At 43.5% G+C, this 23,708-nt stretch overlaps 1 protein-coding gene across 3 annotated transcripts; it reads right to left on the reverse strand.

Moving 5' to 3' along the window:
* Positions 1 to 1,960: 1,960 nt before the first annotated feature.
* On the reverse strand, positions 1,961 to 23,126 carry MSL2 (MSL complex subunit 2). 3 transcript variants are annotated; one of them, XM_083506457.1, is made up of 3 exons: positions 15,282 to 15,343; positions 13,852 to 13,954; positions 1,961 to 5,712 (listed from the first exon to the last, which is right to left on the reverse strand). In XM_083506457.1, exon 3 carries the CDS (start codon positions 5,630 to 5,632, stop codon positions 4,049 to 4,051), a length of 1,584 nt encoding a protein of 527 aa, XP_083362583.1. In that variant the 5' UTR covers positions 5,633 to 5,712; positions 13,852 to 13,954; positions 15,282 to 15,343; the 3' UTR covers positions 1,961 to 4,048. The 3 variants fall into 3 exon arrangements, with proteins under 3 accessions (XP_083362583.1, XP_083362582.1, XP_083362581.1); XM_083506456.1 differs by lacking the exon at positions 15,282 to 15,343 and adding an exon at positions 15,091 to 15,252; XM_083506455.1 differs by lacking the exons at positions 13,852 to 13,954; positions 15,282 to 15,343 and adding an exon at positions 21,693 to 23,126.
* Between the last annotated feature and the right edge of the window lie 582 nt (positions 23,127 to 23,708).

Consider the following 23,708-nt stretch of genomic DNA (forward strand, 5'->3'; position numbering starts at 1 on the left):
CTCTCAGCATCACAAACCATCAAAGAACCTAACGGAATTGGCGGCACTGCTTTGAGATGGCTGTTTTTACCTACTGAAGCATGCTCAGAGCAACTGTTGTCATAACCACTCGTAGCCTAATCTAAGATTTCTTTCTTGCCCTCCCTGCTATTTACCGGTATGTACAGTGGTTGGGTAAAATGATGTTAGTTTGGAGTGAAATGCCAATATATTAGCAACACCCTGTTGTATTTTTAATTATTAAATTTCTTCAATTTCACCAAATCAGTGAAAAGTTTTGGCTCAAGCAGGGGAGGTAGATTACACTGCCCTAGAGAAAAAATTGCACCATGGAGTACGTCTCCTGGATCTATAGCTCAGATAGCAATGGGTAGCAGGTGTGCTGCGTTTGAGCAATTAGGAATGTAGCAGCGACTCTTCTTCAAGAGGGAGATTCAGCTACCATCTATAATGCCTATGTGGTACACTTTCTGATTTTGAAGTATTTACAATATATTAGGTAAGAGCATATTAATATAAATGCCTGCTGGATCAAACAAAAAACCCATCTCGTCCAGCAGCCTATTTTCACAAAGTGGCCAATCAGAGGGCCATGACAGCGTAACAGCATTCTCCCTACCTGGGTATCCAAGCAACTGGTACTCAAAAGCAGTGCCTGAAATGGAGGGAGAACATAAATAGTCACTGATGACCTTATCGTTCATGAATTCGTATAAACCTCTTTTAAAGCCATGGCTACATCCTGTACTGTGTGCTGCGTTAAGAGGTACATTCTTTTGCCTGTCCTGAATCTTGATTTCTGCACAATTGGGCTTCTTTTGGGATCACACAAACCTGGTCCGATACCTAAATCCAGAATTAAACATGTGTTCAAGTGCTCACAGCTGCTCCAAAGTGCCTTTTTCTGCCTTCTTCATTTGACTCCATGCTTGGGTTTTAGTAATTTTCCTACGTGGCATTTTCTGTAGTGCAGTGCAAGTGTTTTTTATTATGGGAAAAACACTTATGTTGTACTTTACAAACACTATTTTTCAACCAACTTAAAAAAAAAAAGATAATGTATATGCAAAGTAGCCCAAAGTGATCCTCTTGTTCCTTCTGGCAAATGACTATAGAAGCACCTCTTTGCTAAAGCAGTCTAGGAAGCAACATAGAAAAAATGGCACCCAAGAATAGGGATGCAAGATCATTGATTTGACAGTCCTCTTATTAACAACATGAGTTATCCCCATTGCTTTATTAAATTTTTGAAGCTGCAGGAAATTAACAAAACAACTTTTAATGAAATGAAACAAAAAGTCTCCTTTAGAAACCAAGTATTCAGAGTATTAAATGGTATCAAATTGTTTCCCTGGGTAGTTTAACAAAATAAAAATTAAAAAATGGCATTTATTAATCAGCTCAATTTTTAATACACAGTTTAAGAATGTTGGCAGTGTAGAAGAAAATTAGTTTTTAAAACAAACCTGAATTTACCACCAGCAATACATTAAAGATCTGGAATCTCCAATAAGCAGTTCCAAAGAACAGTTGATTTTAATCACCAGCTACTGGAATACTGTTTAGTATAGCTGTGAGATAGATTGAAGTCATTCCCACATTTGGGGACCAAGGCATACTCATGACATATTGGAGCTCCAGAACTATACTAGTAGCAGTCTTGGAAAAAAACTTAACAGTTCTACAGACATTTGCAGAAAATACCCAGGCAGTGGGAATAGCACTCCAGGCTTTTGGTTTGTTTGATTAGTCTTCTTACAGATACTGAAATAATAATTGGATTTACACTAATAAGTAAAGGTTAGAACACTGAAGTAGATAACGGCAGATCCCATTTGGTCCACACAAAAATCACAAATATTTAACTAATTATGTTTTAATAGGACATAGTAAACCTCAAAATTAAACACAGAATTCAGGAGTTTGGGCTGGCAAAAAAAAGAGACGAGAATACTAAAGAGCATTTTCCACCATTTACTCTCATTATCAAAAATATTTTTCAACTCTTCTTGCAAAACAGAAACAAAAAAAGTACATACGGAACACGTACATCACATCCTTCTTTCTATGGCTTTAACCCCCCCCCCAAACACACACACCCTGCCCTACCCACAGAAAAGACAGGGGGGAAACAAACCAAAAAGCCAACAAAAACGCTATTTGACCACATTCACATAAAATGACACCATGGTACACTACAGAACAAAAAGGAGGCATCATCCAATTGGTGTCCAAAACCTTTTGCTTACTTTTCAGACCTAGTAACCATCATTGTACATGCTTTGTGCCCAATCCAAAGTGTCTAATGTCATAATTCCCTGGCAATGTCACTTAATGAACAACTAGATGGCAAATGTAAAGGAGTTTTAGAAATTCTGGCATCACTTCCCTTCAAACAGGTTATTGAACTATTGTCCTTAAAATAGCAGGGTAATCTTTTCCATTCTAGTCAGCCCATAGATACGCAAATTGAGGAACTTACATGCTAGACCAGAGGTAGCCAACATGGTGACCTTCAGGTGATGTAGATCACAACTCCCATCAGCCCCAGCCAGCGTGGTCAATGGTCAGGAATGATGGGAGTTGCAATCTAACATCTGGATGCTACCACACTGGCTAACCCGGTTCTAGGCACACATCTCAACAATAGGAGGATGATACAAAGTGGTATATTTTCAACTTTACGGTTTGCTGTTTCTTTCATGGTATAATTCGAAATAAGCTAAAGATAAAAGCTTGTGTGTGGAGCAGAAGGTAGAACAGCTCCGATGGGCTCCAAGATTAACTTGCAACATCCACACCAATTCCATGCTTGGCACATCCCTGCTGTTCCAAACTTGGGCACACAGCAGCATGTTAGTCACTTTCAACCAATGCCCTGCTGTGTCTCATCTTGGTGCATCCAGCTGGTGTCTAATCCCATCCAGGACTCCACCCAGATAGTAGCAGATTTATGCAAGCAAGGCTGGGGGAAGCAGGCACTAGGATCTTGAAGTAGTAGCTGCATGGGAGGACCTCAGCAGAAAGTCAATGCCCTCACAGTGTCATCATGCTGCTATTATTCCAAGCATGTTTGTGTGAAGCGGGAGGAGGTATGCTCTTGCCAACAGCTAAAAACTAACATATACAATGATGTCTCAGTAATTTTGGCATGAGAATTAAATTGCTTTTATTTTGTAGCTAACTAGCACATTCCAAAATATACATTACCTATTTCATAACGAACTCCACAATAATATCTTGAAGATTAGCATTTACAGTATGACACATAATGCAAAAGACTAGTGACATCAATCTGCAAATTCTTCCAAAAATAATAAAATAATAATAATAATAATAAGTCTTCAAAGGCTGCTTCATGACAATGGAACTTCTATTACTATTTCTGAAATATTACTCTAGAGAAAAAGAAACATATATTTGAGAATCTTGAGTGTTCAAATCTGACAGGAGGGCCCAGTTTTATAGTTTTCTTTGCTTCAGGACAGCATACACTAGATGGAAAATTAAAATGACTTTAATTTTTGAACAAGTTTAAAGTGCTCAATTACTAATCTCCCTATCCACAATAGCGTGGTATTAGAAGACTGGCTGTGACATTTTTACTACAACTGCAGCATGAGCTTGACGCTGATTTCCTGGGACACTGACTCTAAACATGGGTACATAATAAATTACCACAACTGTGATGGACTGACTAGAAACCATTGCTGTATATTCAATCAATCTCTGATTAAGCACAAAGCATGAACTGGTACAAGGTCAATATTTGCCCAAAAGTAATTGTGTATTATAAATCATTTACATTAGCATTTGATCTGAAACTATGAGGTGCTGTAAGAACTAAAGACAGTTTCAGGGTAACTCCGCAATTACCGTCAAACTATTTCCCAGACACTAACACACAACATAGCAATGAAAAACACTTGATACAAGTGATCTATATGCAGGAGCTCCGGCAAGTTAAACAGAACCATAGCTGCCCTCAAAATTATAGCAGTCCCCCTACCAAAGGCAGGAGAGAAAGATCAAAAAGAAAAAAAATGACTCAGCAGTCATATCTCATGTCTATAGCTTCGTCCAAGTTCTTATCATCGTTTGTACTGGCAGCTAAAAACGTTGCTACTGGTGACCCTGTCATATTAATTACACTGGTACTTGTGCTGGCATTGCGCACAGCAATGCTTGTCACATTAATGCCCAAGGTAAGCCTAGTCTGCTCCAAGGCCTTTTCTGGCACTGCAAATGCCTCCAGTTTCTTCTCCCCATTAGCCATATATGAATTTTGGCAGCCACGGCATATGCAGTCTAAGCAAGCTTTACGGTTCGAGTAACAAGGACAGCGTTGGCCACGACATGTAAGAACACTTGGATTTTGGGTGGCTCGACCACATTTGCACCCCTTCTTTTCCTGTGGCTTTTTGTACACCGTTTTTGTTAGGCCACCTGGCACATGACTGCCAGCTCTTGATTTTTTCAGCATTCCTGTTTTGGATTTCGGGTGGGGTTTCTTGGCGGTGTGGTCTAGAGTCTTTTTCATGCCTTTATTTGCTAAGAGTACAGTTTTGCCTATTTTAGGAGCGGTGCCTCCATTTGGTACAGCTGCTACAGGCTGCAAAGACATCTTTGTATCCTGTTTCACTGTTACCGGGGCTGAGGCTCCCAACGTTGGGCCACGAAGGATGCTGGAAATGGGAAGAGGCTGAACCTTTTCACTGTCACTTTCGGAACGCGATCGCTTTCTATTTAATTTTACCGCCTTCGGTGTCACAGCTGTACATGAAATCCCATAAGGTGAAGCACCCATTGACATGAACATGCTATGGCTAGGAGGCGGAGGACAAAGCTGCAAAAAAGGGCCGTTGGATATATTGGTTTCCAAGCTATGTTGCAGATTAGGACCACAGACCTCTGTGTTGGAGTCCAAGCTCCGTAGCACTTCCTCAACACTAAGTAGAAGAGAATCACCAGGTTTGGTGGTGTCTTTGCTGAAACTGCAGGTATCACTGCTTGCCACACACAAGTCACTAGGAGAAACAGCATCACAGATAGGCTGAAGACTGCTGGAAATAGCTTCAGTTTTTACATACTGTCCAGGGTGAAGATTGCTAGAAATATCGTCACTTTTTAAGCACTGGCCAGGCTGAAGATTGCTAGAATTATCGTCAGTTTCTATGCACAGTGCAGGGCTACATATATCAACTGTATTTGCTTGTTCAGGAGAAGGAATATTTGCTCCAATTTTATCTACTGACAGCCCATTGCAATTGGGCAACCCATTAATAGTGGAGCCTTTCACATCAGACTCCTGTGTGCTTTCAGGAACAGAAGAATGGCATGCTGGAGGCTCATGAGCATGCTCTGAGGTTGAAGGTGATGGGGAAGGTGTGATACACAATGCAACAGCTTCATCAGATGTTTCTTCTGTATCTTCATGGAGTGCAGCGCCATCTTTAAGCAAAGTCAATAGATCTGGAGAAGTCTCAGCAGCTTTTTTAATATCCCGTGCTAGTGGTGTTTGTGTAATGTACTCACATAGTTTTTTATAGCAATTCACTAGAATGCTTAACTGTTTATTTTCTTCAAACTGCTCATAGTCCTTGCACCAGCTACACGATGGTTTCATCATCATCTTCTGGCCCTTACAGGTTTTGCATACATAATGCTGGCATGTGGAATTGGTGGGTGCAATTGGATCTTGCAGCAGATCTCCTAAAATGAAAAGGAAAAAAAAGTATTTTAAAAACTCAGATCTGTCACCAAACAAATATTCTCACTCTCAGTGCTCCACCATATTTACTTGGCTTTGTTACAATTAAAGCAAAGCCCAGGAGATTCTATACTTCTGCAATCATTGACAAATATTTGCTCATATTACAGAATTCTTGCAACCATCAGCAAATGACTGATCAAATCCTGCTCCTCCCATGTATTCTCTGGTAGTTGCACCAAACTAGTGCTTACTAGAGTGGTATAAGCCCTTGAAAAATGCCCTGCACTTTTTTGGGCAAGGCATTGTAAATTCTTTGGCAAAAATTAAGTAATTTCAGCAAGGTGGCACAACTCTTTTAATATACTTATACCTTGGCAGCAGAAATGTACCTGCCCCTGCTGGAGAACTGAAAGTTTTTTGAATTAAGAATTTCACTGACTTTCACCAATCCTATTTTCAAATGGGAAAGGAAAAACACAACATTGAGTCACAAGTAAGAAAAGAAGAACAGAGGGCTACTTCCCACATTAGTTTTGTCAACAGAGATTAACAATTGGGTGATTTACATATGTTTTTTAAATCACTTTTTGCAAACATAAATTATAAAAATAACACAAAGAATACAAGGTCTGTCCATCATCACTTCCACATCTTCCTTCACTCAATCACTAACTTGCAGCTCAAAAACCAGGAGACAGTAAGAAAGAGATTACCGCACGCATCTGAAAAGCTATCAGATGTATCGGCTTTTCAATACTTTCAACATGTCAACCAAAAGATACCTGCACCTGCTATTTAATACTTTAGCTATAGTTGTGATATAAAGCTGAAACGTTCTCATAAATTCTTCACATGGAGCTTTGCTATGCGCTATGCTTACCCCATGAGTGCAGTCCCACCATGCAAGGCTGCTCTAGCTGATGAGAGTTCCAACGGGTCCACAACAAGGGGACAGAGAGTTGGAAGGGACAGAAATCACACAAACAGTGAAGGATGAATTGTTGCTCTTTCTTCACTTAGTGGCTAAGTTCCACAGTTCGTCTCTCTTCTAACCATATCATAGGGATATGTAGTAAGCAGCTAAGAAGAGAGGAAAAAGGCAGAGGAGAGGAGAGACAGAAAGAGCCAGTAGTATCTACGGTACCTTCAAAAAGAAATTACCATCCCCTCTAATGTTGCTCTCTGCCTCTTGGCAGGGAATCCTTCAGAATACTGTACAAAAAGAGCTCACATGTGACAAGTATAATGTGTAGCTAGGCAATTAATATTAAACAAACAATAAGAAATAGCAGTCATCTGAGCAAAATAATAAAAGATGCTTAAAAATGGCCTGTGTGTATCATATAGTGTGTGTTCTCTCTCTCTCTCTCTCACACACACACACACACACACACACACACACACAGAGAGAGAACTTGATGATGCAAGTCAAAGGACCTGAAACCCTTCCTCAGAAAATACAACAAAGGCAGTTACCTATTCTGTATCAAAGAAAGGAAGAAAAATAAACAATAAATGAAACTGCAAGTTATTAAAATGAGAAAAGCTTGAAATAAAAGAAGCAGCAGGCTAAGAAAAATTGCAAGTATACGCACAAAAATCAATTAGGGACAATTCAGTCTCCTGCTGCATCCTCCCTCCTGTGCACACACAGCTTGAACATGTGCATTTCTGCACATAGGAACAGACGATCATCCACTATGTTATTAATTTAAGGGAAAACAGTAGATTTACTAAATGCCAACAGTAAGTTGAGCAATATAATTATTAAAGAAAGCCGGCTTATTAGCAGCTTGCAATGCCAGAGCCCAATCTCCATCCCATTTTACTACATATATAAAAGTATAACCACCACAAAAGTAGTAGAGATTTTGTGAACAAAGATACAGATAAGCTCTATACCTAACTTTTCTAAGAGCATAAATGAGCTGGAAGCAATCTTAGACAATACTACTATTAATGACTCACTGAATTACAGGCAACAAAACCCTGCTAATTGAGAGTTGAAATTTTAATGAAGGCAAATCAACTCTCAACTTAACACACTTAAGGGCAACCTGTGGACCACAGGTTATCATCATGAATCTTCTTCTGCTGTTATTTAACCAAATTTGCTGCTCCGCAGCTGTGGGAAAATGATTGCTTGTACATGAGAGCATGAGCAAAGTTCTTATTGTTACAGGGTGATCTCATAGCTAGAAGCATCCTTGGAGCATGAATAGCGCGTGAACAGCTCGTGCTGTCCCATATGATTGGCTAACGTAGTATGGTCTGATCGCTCGCATGGTTTGGTACCAAGGTCTTTATCTGCTGGCTAGAACAAATTGCTTGACTTGTATTTTTTGTATCCTTACTTGGCTTGTATCTTTCTGATTTTCACACAATAAAAGCTGTGCTGCATTAGCCCTAGGAGCTGCCATGTTTCCCTAGGAGCAGCCATAATTCGGAACCTATCTTGGTGTGAGACTGATTTTTCTTTGGATGCCGAGCTGTAACTCGACAATTGGTGCCCCGTGTGACTGCCTTCGAACTTCACGTTGTTTTTCAGCACTCACCAACACGTCGTTCATCCACGTAGTGGATCCCTGGTGAGTGCTCCCGTGTGACTGCCTTCGAACTTCACGTTGTTTTTCAGCACTCACCAACACGTCGTTCATCCACGTAGTGGATCCCTGGTGAGTGCTCCCGTGTGTACAACGTTCAGCTCTCACCTCGCCCCGCAAGGGCTGCAGACGCGTCGTTCATCCACGTAGTGGATCCCCGGTGAGAGCTCCCGTGTGAATGTGATTCTGGACTACGTTACGGACTTATCAGCACTTATCTCCGCCCGGACAGGGCAAAAGGCGCCTCTCTCTCATCCTCCTACGGATCCCTCGGTAAGTGCTCCCTGCTCTTTTTGCAACTCTTGCAATCATGGGAAAATCTCTCTCTGCACCACAGAAAATTTTTTTAAAAGACCTTAAATTCCTTTTGGCCAGTAACAACCTTGCTGTTCGGAAAGCTGACCTTAAGTCCCTTATAAAAGCCCTGGACACTCACTGTCCGTGGTTCCCCCAGGACGGAAACTGGGAGTTAGACGATTGGAAAAAAATTGGACACTTCTTTCAAAATCATCCGCAGATTGATGTAAAGGTTTTGCATGCCTGGAGTAACGTCTACAAAGCTATGTCGTGCTTAACTCCTTCAAACATTCTTCTGGCTGCTGCAACAGCTTCTTCAAACGCCCCCCCGGTTCCCGCTTTGCCTGCCTCAAACCTACCTCCTAAACCGCCGCCTCCTCCTGTCACTCCCCTGCATTCTTCAAATTCTGCAGCACCCCCTGCTCTTCCACCCCCTCCGCCCAAGGCATTTGGCACCGCTTCCACTACTCCTCTCCAAGAAGAGACTCTTTGTACCACTGCTCCGTTGTTGCCTTTTGATTCTGATACTCCAAATCACTTTCCTGTGATTGCTCCTGCACCCCCAGCCCCCGTCATGCTGACCCAAACCGATGTTCTCGATGGGCTGACGGGAGGAGGCAATTTTCTTACCATTGCCCAACAGCCAACTCTCGACCCTCGGTATTGGGCAGCCACCACAGCCTCAGCCCAAGAGGCTCTGGCCTCTGTCCCTGATGGCATGAATGAGCGAGATGGCCGATGGGGAAGCATCAGACAGGATCCTGCAAAGCCCTATGGACAATTTGTTGATCGCTTGTACAATACCTTCAAGCGGCAAGTTCAGAACCTGGCAACACAAGAACTGATTGTACGCCACCTTGTGTTTGATGATGGAAATGAGGACTCTAAGCAAGCGCTGCGCCTTCTAATGGCAACATCAAATATAGCCATTGCTGATATGCTTAAAGCCTGCCAGTCAGTGGGCACTGCTAGCCACAGCCTGTTAGCCACGGCCTTGTCCTCCGCCGTGTCCCAAAATCCTGCAAAGGATACAACCTGTTGGATGGACAGTGGCTAAGGAGAAAATCCAGCGGACCTTACGCATTACGTGCCTGGGACACAAGCTGACAGCATCTGCAGCCATTCCAGTCACGCCTCAACTACAGTTTCCTGATCTTAAACTGGTGGATTTACAACAAACTCTTGGACAGCTGAATTGGATAAAGAGTTATTTGGACCTGCCCACCTCCACTTTGTCTCCACTATTTTCTGCCCTTAAGGGACACAAGAATCCAGCGGAAAAGATCACAACCACCTCTGCAATGGAAGAGGCCCTTCCACAGCTGTTCCAGTGTTTCCTGGCACGCTGAATGGCCATCTTCATCCCTACTGCATTGGCCCCCCTTTTCCCTGGGAAGCCACTTCAACCACCAAACATCATTACAGTTTTGCTGCCTCCTAATAGCAACCATCCCATCTGTATCATCACGCTTCATTGGGCTTGGACTTTTGACTCAGCAGTACAAGGAGCAATACATCAGACTTATTTACAGCAAATGGGCTCCTGTATCTGCAGAAATGGTTGTGTGACTTCTTCTGGATTGTGGTTTTTACATGCCAATAATCGAGCCATGAAATATCACACAGGTTGCTTGGAAGTGGCCATTGGACTAATTTACCATTCTCATCCTTATTGACATCGCTTGGATTTTACCCCCCAGATATTTTTGTTTCTCCTCCCTCAGGAGTCCTGCCTTATGATGTGTTCCTCTGAGCATGTACAGAGGGCTGTCTTGGAACTATTGTGGACTCTTGGCAAGGGAGGGGGTGAAGGGATTTTAGTGTGTTCCAGTTGTTTCATTTTTGTGCTTTGGCATGGTTCCCGGACAGAAAGCAACTTGCAATATGGTTTTTTTAACACGGCCCACGAAGACAATGGGCTCTGTTCTCGACCTTGTTGCAATCTTTTTAGTTACAGCAAGTGGAATATGCTTGAAGCGAAATATGCTTGGCTAGTGCCTTTTTTTAGCTGCTGAGAAAAATGATTTTTAAAAGCTTCTTGAAGCTTTGAGGGTTTTTGGGTGGTGGTATTCTAGCATTCTAGTAAATGCTTCATTTAAGATTAGCAATAATATGAAGGACAATCGTATAAGTTTATCACCTGTGTTTTGTTGCTTGCAGTAATCCCCTTTGCCTTTTCTGGAACCTACACTCTAGGAATAGTGATACCCCTGATATACAAAATAGATAAGCTCCCAGAGGTCCGTTTGCGTAACAGAAGGGAAGTACAATCACCTATTTCTCAATATACAGGGACAGCCATTTCTAGGTCCCTTCTGCCTTCTTTAGGTGCAGCCATGAATTACCGTGATTTGCATAAATTGGCAAACTGGACAGAAAATTTGTTTAATTCCACCATTTTGGCTTTAAAAATGATTAACAAAGAAATATCAGAAATAAGAAATGTAGTTCTTCAACATCATTATGCTTTAGATGTGATCCTTGCTTCTAAAGGTGGAATTTGTGCCTTAATTCATTCTCATTGCTGCATGTATATAACTGATCAATCGACCAATATCTCTGCTACTATTGATTATATGGAACAAATGATAGCTCATAATCCTTTGAATCCACCTGAAGGTTTTGATCCATGGGAGTGGTTGTCTTCTTGGTTACCCAATGGAGTATGGTTAAGAAAAGTATTATTGATTGTAATTGCATGTGTTGCTGGATTCGTCGTGGTGTGTTGTTGCATTCAATGCATACCCTCTTTGATTTCCCAATGCACTGCATGGTGGTACCGACCACGGCCCACCACAGGGGTTACAAGAGGAATTTATGTTGCAAAGTGTAGACGCTTAGGCAATGAAGTGTACTAATGGTCCCTCTTTTCCTCTAACAATATAAATAAGAAAAGAGGACATGTGGGAAAATGATTGCTTGTACATGAGAGCATGAGCAAAGTTCTTATTGTTACAGGGTGATCTCATAGCTAGAAGCATCCTTGGAGCATGAATAGCGCGTGAACAGCTCGTGCTGTCCCATATGATTGGCTAACGTAGTATGGTCTGATCGCTCGCATGGTTTGGTACCAAGGTCTTTATCTGCTGGCTAGAACAAATTGCTTGACTTGTATTTTTTGTATCCTTACTTGGCTTGTATCTTTCTGATTTTCACACAATAAAAGCTGTGCTGCATTAGCCCTAGGAGCTGCCATGTTTCCCTAGGAGCAGCCATAATTCGGAACCTATCTTGGTGTGAGACTGATTTTTCTCTGGATGCAGAGCTGCAACTCGACACGCAGCCAATATAACCTTCAAATATGCTGTGATGTTGCCAATTATTACCCCAACCAACTATCCACTGATTTTAACTGCCCACTGCCTTTATTTGATCCAGCACTATTTCCTGCTGCCAACCAGAGTGCATGTGGTAGAGTGTCTACATCAGGGTAGTCCAATTTTTCATACCAAGTCAGTTGCAAGCGTACTTTGACACAGAACCCGCAGGCTGTGCACGGGGGTGGGAGAGGCAAAAAATGTACACACACACATACACAGACACCCTAGGCCCTCACGCTGCATTCCCTTAACCAGCTAAGCAAGGCTTTGGGAAGGAGACTCAAGGCTCTATGGCAGGGCCCTAGAATCCCATACCTCCTTCCCAAAGCTCGGAAAGTGAAAACTAAGCTTTGGGAAGGAGGCAGGTGTACTCTAGGACCCTGTCAGAGTCCACACACCTTCCCAAAGCCCAATGCCTCTTTACCTAGCTTTGGAAAGGCAGTGGGGAGTCTTTTCTGGGGGTGGGGTTGTCAAATGTTGTTGAGGACTGCCAATAAAAGGCTTTGAGGGTCACATGAGGCCCTCAGGCCATGGGATAGACCACCCTGGTCTACATGGTGGTCTACCAAACACGCTCTATGGTCAGACATTACAGCTGACTCAAGATCCCAACAGTTATTGAGGACAAACTAGGGAGCTATGCCACATTGTAGTTCCCCAGGGGGTGCTTACAGTGGGTGCTGTCCCATCATGCATCCCACCAAGATAATCTGGTTTAGGAACATGTGCAGAGGAGGTTGACCAAGATGAACAAGCCTTATAAGGAACAGATGAGGGAGTTGGGTACATTTAGCCTGGAAAAGAGGAGGTTGAGAGGGGACATGATAGCCATCTTCAAATAACTAAAGTGCTGTCCCATGAGGGATGGAGCAAATGCCCACAAGAGGTGGATATAGTGTTGGATCAATCCATCAACCTCTGATGGATGATTTATAAGGATTGGGTCCGGCATCACTTTTGCTGTGTGTGTGTGCCTGTATTTATACTCAGCAGAGTTACATCTCAATGCAGCTCCTTCCTTGGAAGTGTCTTCAGGGTTGAAGGTACACACAGTAGGCAATAAACAGTCATGGATGCCATAAAGATTCAGTCAAGTGTAGAAGTTTACTTGACAGGTATAAAAGCATATTGGTAGCAAATATATATAGACATTCACCACTGCTGTGGTCAAGGCATGCTTAGAGTCCAACAAGAGTCCAAGACTCTCTTTCTCTGTTTCTCGCACCACAAGACACAAGCAAGAGACTCACAGCAAGTTACAAGTTACACAGAACCATAGTTATCAGTACTTGCTGTCATACCGCGCATGTCCAAAGAACAGTTCCCACAAAAAATATCCTTGCATCAAAACAATCTCAGACTTCTGCTGCTTCTTGAAACGACTTATCTGTTTCTGGAACAAATGATTCTCTCTCTCTCTCTCTCTCTCTCTCTCTCTCACACACACACACACACACACAGAGAGAGAGAGAGAGAGAGAGAGAGAGAGAGAGAATATCCAACATATGGATGCCCCTTCCTTGGAGTTTTTAAAGCAGAGGTTGGCTGATCATCTGCCAGGTATGATTTAGTTATGTATGACTGCACTAGATGACCTTCAGGGTCCCTTCCAACTCTACAATTCTATGTCACAACATCAATTAGCCAGCTTCTAAGGAAAGAAACATGAGTGCACTCTAACTGTGCTCCCAGTTCTTTATTTTCTGCCTTTGCAGTCCGGCTTGAACTCAAGCCAGGTTGCAAAGGAAGATCCCTTTGCAAGCATGGACTGGCTACATTGGGATGTTCAATTAGAAACTTTTTCATTCAGTTGATTCCTGCAAAGTTGCTGCCCCTGCCAATTACTTCTTATAGCTGCAGCCTCCCTCAGTGTTCTTTAAGACTCCTGATTGTCCCCTTGTCTTTACTTTCCCCATACCTGCTGTCAGTTAGGCTTGGTTTTCAGGAAATAGCCTCACAAGCCAATAGCACCCCTGCTAGGTCTAATCTGGCTACCAGGTTGGAGGTTCCCCATCAATGACCTAAAAGCAGACTGAAGGAATGATGTGCGAAATTTTGTTTCAGTACACTGTATCAAAGTTAAGTTGGAACTTTAATAAAAAGCTGAAAGCATAGAAATCAAGTAAGGACACCAGACACTTTCTGGCCCAAAACATACATTTCTCAGGGCCTTCCTCAGAGGAAGCTGTGAGCATAGCAGCATTCCACTCAAAGAGGAGAAAGGGATTTGAGACTGCCATCACTATGATCTGAGCACTTCTACATACTGAGGAGCTGACTTGCGAGAGAATTCCTAAAAAGGGTAGCAGGAGGGGAACTAATGGAAAGTGAGGAAGTGAAAGAAATGGAGCTGGCAACTGTTAAGGAAAAGCAGTCTTAAAATCGGTAGTAAGATTCAGTGCAGGACAACCACATTTAGTATCAAGAATCTCCTAAAAATATATTATATAGTTTTCTATGCAGATTCTAATTCTGGTTGTAAAAATGATCCTTATTCTGGTTATAAACTTTGAGTCCTGATTAAGAGCATTTTACAAAGTTGAGACTGGAAAAAGTCAAGTTGAAAAGAAATGTGAGAGCCGCAAGCCTAGCGGACAGGGAAAGTGAAGATCTAGGAGTAAGGGTAGGCACCCTTCAGACTTGCCTTATCAACTTTGGTTTTTTACTAGAATTCTAAGAGCTACCAAGTGGATCCATTTGCAAAAGATATACACTTAGAATGGAAATATTCTGAGTTCAAGTTTGTTTTGAGTACCAAAACTGAATTCAGCTCACAATCCTATGCAATAATTGATTCTAATTACCCCACCACTCGATTTTTCTTCATTTCAGCAGTATAATTTGGGGGGTCATTTTGCTGTTGCCATTGTTAAATGACGGAGTCAGAAATCCTTACCAATATACTGTGTCATCCAAATATTTTACAGTAGATCTGGATTTACCTTCTGCCTACTCTGGCAGTACAGAAATCCCCCTCTCAATTGCTGCTCAAGGGACTATTTTGTTTTGAAGCCTTCAGCAGACACTGACCAACCATGCAATAAAAGATGGATTTTCCTCTAAAACTACAGGAGCTTGTATTTTTTTTAAAAAAATACAATATTGATGGAAAATATCGCACCATATCTTACATCACATGAAACAAAAGGAAAGCTACCTATTATGCATGCCATCCCCCTAGTTGCTCATACGGTATTGTTTTCTTTTAGCTTGAAGTTTTATAGATTCCAGGCTTTGTTAAAAACTGATACCAATGTGAGAACATCGACTTCCTCAAACACTACTTTAAAACTTCTCTAGAGCACTAAACTTTCCTCCATTTGCCCCATTTGATTGAAACAGGTCCACCAGTAAACCTCCTTGTGCAGGATAATGTGACATTATGAAGTTATAGCCCTGCTGCAACTAACACAATGGGTTTTGCAACATGATTGAACTGTCATGTTTGCGTAGCCATGTATTGTAACAATGTAGCAATTGATGCTACATCACCACAAAACTGACACTGTTGCAACTATGACACTGAAAGGTTAATAAGCTAGGGAATAGCAGTCACTAGGTTAATTTGGATCCTCCCCACCGTCTGAGGTCACATTTCCACTCACAGGGGGAAAAAGGTGTCATATCTACTACATGCAATGAACAGCCCTCAACACAAATCTGACACTGCCCTCCTCTCACACATTGCAGCACAGGATTCCAGCCAGTTCATTTAGCAACCACAACACAGAACCAGCAGTGTATGAGGTGCATTAGATCTGGGGATCAAGATGCCCAACATGTGCCTACATCACTCTGCCCTCACACATATAATATGCAGTAGATTAGGAGTGTTATGGTGCAGCTCCACATAGGCCATATTACTCTAAATCCTAGAATATATTTTAGGCAATTGTCTCTAATCTTCCATTCTGTGTAAAAGTTTTTTTCCAGTCACCAATTGAAGCAAACTCTCAAGAACAAAATAAGTACACCACCAGTCTTTTTAAAGACATCACAGATTAACCATGTATTCACTTAGAAACAAAGCTATGTTCATATGCTGCAAATCAGGCAACTGACACACTAGTCCTGTTCACAGGTCACAATAAACAGTTAAATCATGGCTTATTGTGAAGGGTAAGCTAAGAACAAACCTTAGCTTTTAGTTGTGGCTTATTTGGAGAGACACAAACCATGAATTCTTGTTCAGATGTAATGTTAATCTAAGTCTTGTGGTTTGTTTCTACAGCAGGGTTTCCCTTGTTGCATTGGATTCCACTGTTGTGCAACACTGCATACAGCCTCATAATTCCAAATATAAAATATTGCCCTTTGAGTGCTAAAAAAATAAGTTCTCTCCCCTACAGGAAGACATACAGTTGTACCAAATGACAAACAAAACTCTTCATTTCACAGAGAGGAGCACATTCTTTGATTCTGTATTATTAAAATTTATATCCTGCTTAATCAATGTGTGTTTCTGTAACAATAATAGCCTTTGAAATTTGGTTCTAACATGCCATCAATTCCATTCACCTTACATTTTAAACTGCATCCAAGTCTCCATGACATACCATGCATCCTAGACAGATACTTATGGATTAGCACTTCCTGAACCCATGTTTGAAGTGATGATTTGCAGAAGAGTCATTATTTCATCTTGGACTTTGTTCAGTACCAGGTTAACTATCATAAAAATATTGTTTGTGTATGAACAGTCATTGTAAACTAGGGAAGAGCTGGTATTCAACACATTTTTTTTACCAATCAGTCCCAAGCAGAGGGTCTTCTCAGTAGTGGTGCCCTCCCTTTGGAACACCGTCCCATCAGATGTCAAGGAGATAAATAACTATGCAACTTTTAGAAGACACCCAAAAGCAGCCCTGTATTGGGAGGTTTTTAAGGTTTGATGTTTTATTATGTGTTAGAAACCACCCCCAGTGGCTGAGGCAACCCAGTAAGATGGGTGAGGTTTAAATATTATTATTATTATTATTATTATTATTATTATTATTAAGCAATTATGGCTACGCTATCATACAAATTATCAGTTCTTCCAGTTCTAAGAATTATGCCTAATTTAATTTCATTAATAAAAATCAGTGTATTTCTATTTACTACCAGAATGTCCAGCTCCAACACAAATATCTTTTCCTTGCTAGTGTTTCCAACTTAATTACTTTGAAACCATCTGGAACAAAAGGGAAAATGTGTTAACAGACCTGAAAAAGGAGATACCTGGGAACTTTCTTATTGGCAGCAGGCCCAGTGGCCACTCACTTGGGGTCCCTTCCAACTCTATGATTCTAGGAGAACCAAAACACCTCAAATTGTTATTCTTCTGTCCTATAGCAAAGGTAAGGTCAGGACCCTCCAGTCTATGGGCCAAATGTGGTCCCTCGGTCCCATCTATCAGGTCCTCAATCCTGACCCTTTGCCACTGGTGTGGACTAGAAGGAATAACATGGCATAAAAACATGGAAGCTATGTTTAACATAGTGAGCATTACTGCAAGTATATAGCAGTTGAAACTGCCCTTTTAAAGCAACCACAATAACAGGAGACCACATAGGATTTTGACGAACAGTGAAAAGCACGATCCAGTTAAACTAGATCCTGTCAGCAACATCAAACAGAATGTTCATACTGATTCCAAAATTGAAGCATTTAAAGTTTAGTAAGCAATCCTACAGTAGATAGGGAATAAAATTTACTTTCAGAAAAGACCACAGAGCATTTGGTTTACAATGGAAAAAGTAATTTTCTACAATCAAATTCAAGCCAGCTGTTTCTGCATCAAGCAATGGAGTAACAGAATCTCAGTAAATCAAAATACACCATGTATTCCAGTCAGGGGCAGAGCTACCTGTCCCAGCACCCGAAGAGGCGCGGGAACGGAGCTAGCCGGCCTGTGGAGGCAGGGCTAGCCGCCTGCATGGCAAGCATCTCTAGCTGCCCACGCAGAGAGCATGAGAGGGGCACCGCTAGCCACCCACCGGGAGAGTGGGGGTGGCGCTGCTAGCTGCCCACGCAGTGAGCATGGGGGAATGGCATGGCGATATCACCCACCCTCATGGTTGACACCCGGTGCGTACCACACACCCCACACCCACCTTCCTTTGCCAGTGATTCCAGTCAGGGCTACTGCTAACCTACATTGGTCTGGTCTTGTGCTTTTAGTCATACCTCGGGTTGAAATTGCTTCAGGTTGAGCATTTTCGACTTGCGTTCCGCAGCGACCCAGAAGTAATGGAACGTGTTACTTCTGGGTTTCGCCGCTCACGCATGCACTCAAAATGACGTCACGTGCATGCGAAGAAGCAGTGAATCGCGAGCTGTGCACGTGCAGACACGAGTTGCATTCGCTTCAGGATATGAACAGGGCTCCTGAACGGATCCCATTCACATCCAGAGGTACCACTCTATATTCGTTTCCAATAGGTTTGTGCCAGCAAGAGCACCGGAACCCACAGAAACAAAAACTGGATGTCTAGAAGAGTTTTTCTTGCTCTCAGATCAATTTCTCTTTGCTCTCTGGCATCTACCAAAAGTTTAAACATGCCCCTCCCATCTCATTGGTCACTCTCCCTTCCCTTCTCAGGCTATCCACAAAATGATGGAACAGTGAACTGTGGCGGATGTGCCATCGTGGAACAAAAATAAGGCTCCATTGCAAGAATCATTTTTTACAAGATATGCCCTTTGGAGAACTAGATAGCTCAATTGGTTAGAGCATGATGCCAAGGTTGCAGGTTCAAGCCCCATATGAGACTACTGCATATTCCTGCATTGCAGGGGATTAGACTAGATGATCCTCAGGGTCCCTTCCAACTCTACGATTCTATATTCCATGCAGCACTGATTCTATGATTCTATATTGGCATCCGTCTGTCTCAAAAGACAATGGAGTGTGACTCCAGGGATGAAGTCAAACCACTGCATTAGTAGCACTGAAGTGACCTCCCCAGGCGCAAGCCTGGGCAGTGTGTATGGAGGTCCTGGGCTGCCCAGACGACAAGACCCCCATCTAGGCCTTACTGATGTGGCTGAAAGAAAAGTAAAGCAATAAGATTGGCACCAGCTTGGCTGCAGGAGTTGCCAGAAGGAGGCATACAAAACACCATCCAACTGTCTTATTAGAGACTCCACTCTGGATTTGTGTATTGTTTACTTCTTAGCCTTTTCTTCTCCCAAAGATATCCCTATGAAACATCATTAAATTACAGCCGATATTGGTTTCTACTGATTGCACTGTAAAAACCAACTATCTAGTGCTTGCCAGAGCTACCATGGGACATGGATTTGTTCTGAAGATCTCCATTTTGTACCATGGTGGCAGTGACAAGCACTGGATCTGTGTAGGCCCTTCTTCATGTGCCTCCACCACAAGAGGTCTGGAGAGTGGCAACACAGTGGTTCCCTGTTTGTGGAATGCTCTCCCCAGTGAGGTTCACCTGGCACCTTCATTATAGACCTTTAGGCGCCAGGCAAAAACATTCCTCTTTAACCAGGCCTTTGACTGACTGATATCCAATGCCGTTTTAAAATGGGGGGGGGGGTTATTCCTTTTTTTGTTTTTATTTTGATTATGTATTTTGTGTTCTTACATTGTGATTTTATCTTGTGAACCGCTCTGAGACCTGCAGGTATATATACAGATGCTAATAATAATAATAATATTCTTATAGATCAATCCAAGGAGACATATATCATCCATCATTTGATGGTGTCCTAGGGGAAGCTCCATGTAAAAATCATGAAAATACAAGAGGATCTGTTTTTAATCCAATTTCCATGTTTTCTCTTTTTCCATGCCCCACAGCAGCTATTTTGAGACTAGTGCCCACAAAATTCTCTCAGGATTCCACATACCCACAAGTCCAAAAGGTTGAGGATCACTGACCCATGTGCTAGCTTTGCCAGATTTTCTCACCAATGTATCAGTTGTGTCAAATGCCAGCCCTATCACAAGGTTGAATCAGTTGCCTCAGGTACAAAGAGTTCCATGGACATAATGAAAAGGACAGGTATTTAACCATATAGGGTGAAATCCAACATAGCATTATGGCAATCATTCTGCCAGTACAATTATTTCTGCTCGTGCAACAAAATGTTCTTTCCCCCTCTCCTCCCACCACACAACCCTGAAACCTGCTCTATGTGTTCTAACCCTCTGAAGCAAAAAGGGGGGGGGAGATTGCCACTACACAAGCATAAATCCTTGTACTGACAGGACATGTTAGTAGAAAATCACCCATATTATTCCTTTTTCACAACAGAGTTTAAACACAGAACTTATGTTAAACTTTGTTTAATTTAATGTAAACTAATGGCTTTAATAGAATGTTTGATCATAGCAATAAGAAATGGATGTGTCGACTAAGTTTGGGAATGACAAGTTATGCACTGCAGAGGACTAGGAGCTACCTGAATTCTCTGTCTGAGATGCCATGGTGCCTTGAGTCAGCTCCACTCACTTATTCACTGGAGATGAACTTCAGAAGTTATGTTTTATTTTAAATTAATACCTTCAATGTAATTGATTTTTTTTAAAAATGGAATATGTGAATGAAGAGCTAAGGACCTGACACACAGTCTAAAATTTGTTCCCTCTTGCAAAAAGCAATCTCACAAACTCTGTTCTAAAAGGTAGCAGTTAAAATATTTAACCTATTTCTGCTAATTTTGAGATGCAATGACCAGAAGATATCAGAACATTGATAAAGAGTGATTAAAGAATATGTTACAATGTCCCTATGCAATTTAAGACTGTTTGCCTTTTTTGAAGTCTGTACTCCTATGCTCAACCTTACAATGCAATACTCTGGTTAGAGTGTTTCTTCACGAGAACGTCTGTTATCCAACTATCAAAACAAACTGAACACCATCAGTACAGGAATGACCTTATCCCTCCCTCACAGTATACAACATTTTCCCTCAAGCTCTACTGCCTTGTTCACCAACTCAGCGAACATTATATATATATATAATCACTTCAAATGCGTTGTTACACAAAGCAAACACACATTACATATTTAGCTTCCCAAATGCACTACTGCCAAAACTTTTAACTTCACAGAGTAACAGACCGATTATACACATATGCAAAACATTCTCATCCTCAGTCTAAACTTATGCCACACTAAAAGTGTTCGCCTGATATCCTATGCGCGCCTACTTGGCAGTACAGGACCATAATAAAGCTTACTTTCAAGTAAGCATACACAGTTGGTCTTTAAGGTGTTAGCCAAAAAAAAAAAAAAAAGGTTTGTCCTAACAAATCAACATAGGCTATTCCGCTTGAGCGAACCCGCAAAGTATGGAACCCCATTAGGAAGAGTTATAAAAAGATCAAAGTTTTCAGAAGCCCATCTCGTCCACAGAGCGGCAAAGGAGGGACATGTGACTCGGGTTCTTGTTGTTGTCGTCTGTGTCCCCCTCCTTCCCAAGGTGTCCCTGTCAGTGACAGCATTTACTCCAGGAGCCGACAAGCCCATTTCCCGGTCAGTTTCAAGGAGGCCGGGCTGCGGGGGGAAGCGCGGAGAAGGGACTTTCACAACTCTCGGGCGGGAAGAGCGAGTCGCCCTGCGGGGCGCGCGCGCCTCTCGGCTGCCAAGCGAGGTTTACCCGAAAAGGCGGCGGAGGCTTTGCTCCCTGCCCATTTCCAAGTGGGTGTAGCGAGTGAGGCGAGCCCGAGCCAAAGGGACGGACGGAGGGAGGGAAAAGGAGGGTGCCGGCTCGCCCGCGGCCCAGAACAATAGAAAGCGCCTCACTCACCGCACACACAGCAAGAGAGCGACTGCCGGAAGTAGGGCAGCAGCTTGCCGATCTCGGCCAGGCACTGCGGGTCCTCTCCGGGGCCGTAGTTGAGCACCAGGCGACTGGCGGAGATGTACAGGGCTGTAGCATTCACCGGGTTCATCGCAGACGCTGAGGCCGACGGCTCCGGGCTGAGAAGAAAGCGCGGCTCCGCGCCCGGGCAGGGCAGGCAGGCCGAGGGGCGGCTGCGCTCCTAGCCCCGCATCGAAGCGCCCTCACAGCCAGGGCCGGAGCCGGGGCCTGCTGCTCCTCCTCCTCCTCCTCGCCGCCACCTCCCCCGCCGCAGCTCCTCTTCGCGCCGAGCGGCGGCGGCCCAGGCGGCTACTCCAGGCGGCCGGCCATGCCGGCCTTGCTCGCTCGCCCTCCCGGGGCGCCTCAGGCGGAGGGGAGGCCCCGCATGCGGGGGAGGGGCCGAGGCAGGATCCGCGAACCCAGCGCGCAGGGCTACGGCCCGGGCCCGGCTCTGGTAGGGGCGGGGGGGGAGGCGCCTCCTCCCGGAGTTTCAGCGCCGCCGCATCACCGCGCGGCTCCCAGGGCCTCCTCCGCGGGGCCAACGGCTTCGCTACTCCCGGCCGTTCTCGGCGTCAGAACCATCCACCGCACCCCCCCCAGCCCCAACGTCAATAGCAACCGTTAGATCCAACCGTCACTGCGTAGCCATCACCGCGGCCGCTGGGTTTGCCACTGCGCATGCGCGGCCATTCCCTCTCTCTTTCCCTCTCTCTCAGCACACCCACCCCCTTCGCGTCTCGTCGGGCGCCCGAGCCGTCTTTCCCAAGCGAGCTGGGCGGGGCTCGGGAGGCGCTGAGCGAGCCCAACCAAGGCCCAGTGTCTTCCTTAAAGCCGGTTAGCGGTAGCGCTGCCCCCGAGAGAGACGCGGCGTTCGAGAACGTCATCCTCTCACCATTATCAAAACAACGCTCAGCGGCCCTGCACGCTCCTTACGCCAGGCCTTGGCGGAGCTTCCTGAAGCGAACGCAGAACCTGTTTTGAATCTCGGCGCCCAGATTGGGACGCGCGAAGGACGGCGAGGGAAGTCTCTGAGCGCCCACAGAGTGTTGTTGGCCCGTCGCCGCTGCGAAACTCGCAGGCAGACGCGGCCTCCCTGGGCGGGCTCGTTATTTTAGTAAGGAAAAGCACTGCCGGAATAACCAGATTGGCCTTCTCTAAAGAACCCAAAACAACCTCGACACTTGCACAGTTAATGAATACAGTACTATTCTCTCCAAGTAAAAGCACAAAAAATTGCAGCCCTTCAACAGGACCCGATGCACGTTACCCACAAGTACGTTCCGCTGAGTTTAAGGGGATTTACTCGCAAGTAACTGAAAAGCCTTGTTTCACTCGAGAGTATATACACGTGTACATACACAGTTGGGCAACACCTTTATTAGAACCAAACAAAACCCCACAAAATCGTGGCAAGCTTCGAATCTCCCCAAACTCTTAAATTATTCAGAAAAATGGGAGGAGGGGGAATAAAAGTTAAAAAATCAAGCCAACTGTCAGCTTGGATTATTGTTTTTAATTTTAGAATAATCACTTTTGGGCACAATCCAGTCTAACATAGTCACCACCCATCTGCAGAATATTCCCATAGATGCAGTAGAACCTGATTGACATAGATGAATGGAATGCTATGTGAAGGCAGAATATTTTAAAGTGTTATGAACCGCCCTGGAATCCATTTTGAAGGGTGGCATATTAATATAATAAATAGATTCAATAGGAGGACTGTACATTTCCAAAATTGCCAGCCAGCCAGCTGTTTATCTCCCTTCAATATCCATTGTACTGCTCACTGAGTGGCAAAAAGTAACTGGCTGGGAATGTGGGTGGTGTACCCAGACCTCCCTTAAAAGTTCTTTGGCAGTCTTCCTCAAGAAGGAGTGATAAAACACAACTTGTGTCCCCAAATCCTTTAGCTTCCTGCCCAGAACCTTGATCTGTTCAAGATTTCTTCTGATTGCAGCA

This window comes from Podarcis liolepis (genome assembly GCF_965112155.1).
Source record: "Podarcis liolepis genome assembly, chromosome: 5".
Lineage (NCBI taxonomy): Eukaryota > Metazoa > Chordata > Lepidosauria > Squamata > Lacertidae > Podarcis > Podarcis liolepis.

Coding starts and splice junctions, on each gene's coding strand:
- MSL2 (XM_083506455.1), bottom strand. CDS start 21,837: ATGAACCCGGTGAATGCTACAGCCCTGTACATCTCCGCCAGTCGCCTG. Junction 5,713..21,692: donor GCTCTCTTGCTGTGTGTGCG/GTGAGTGAGGCG, acceptor TTTTCATTTTAG/GAGATCTGCTGCAAGATCCA.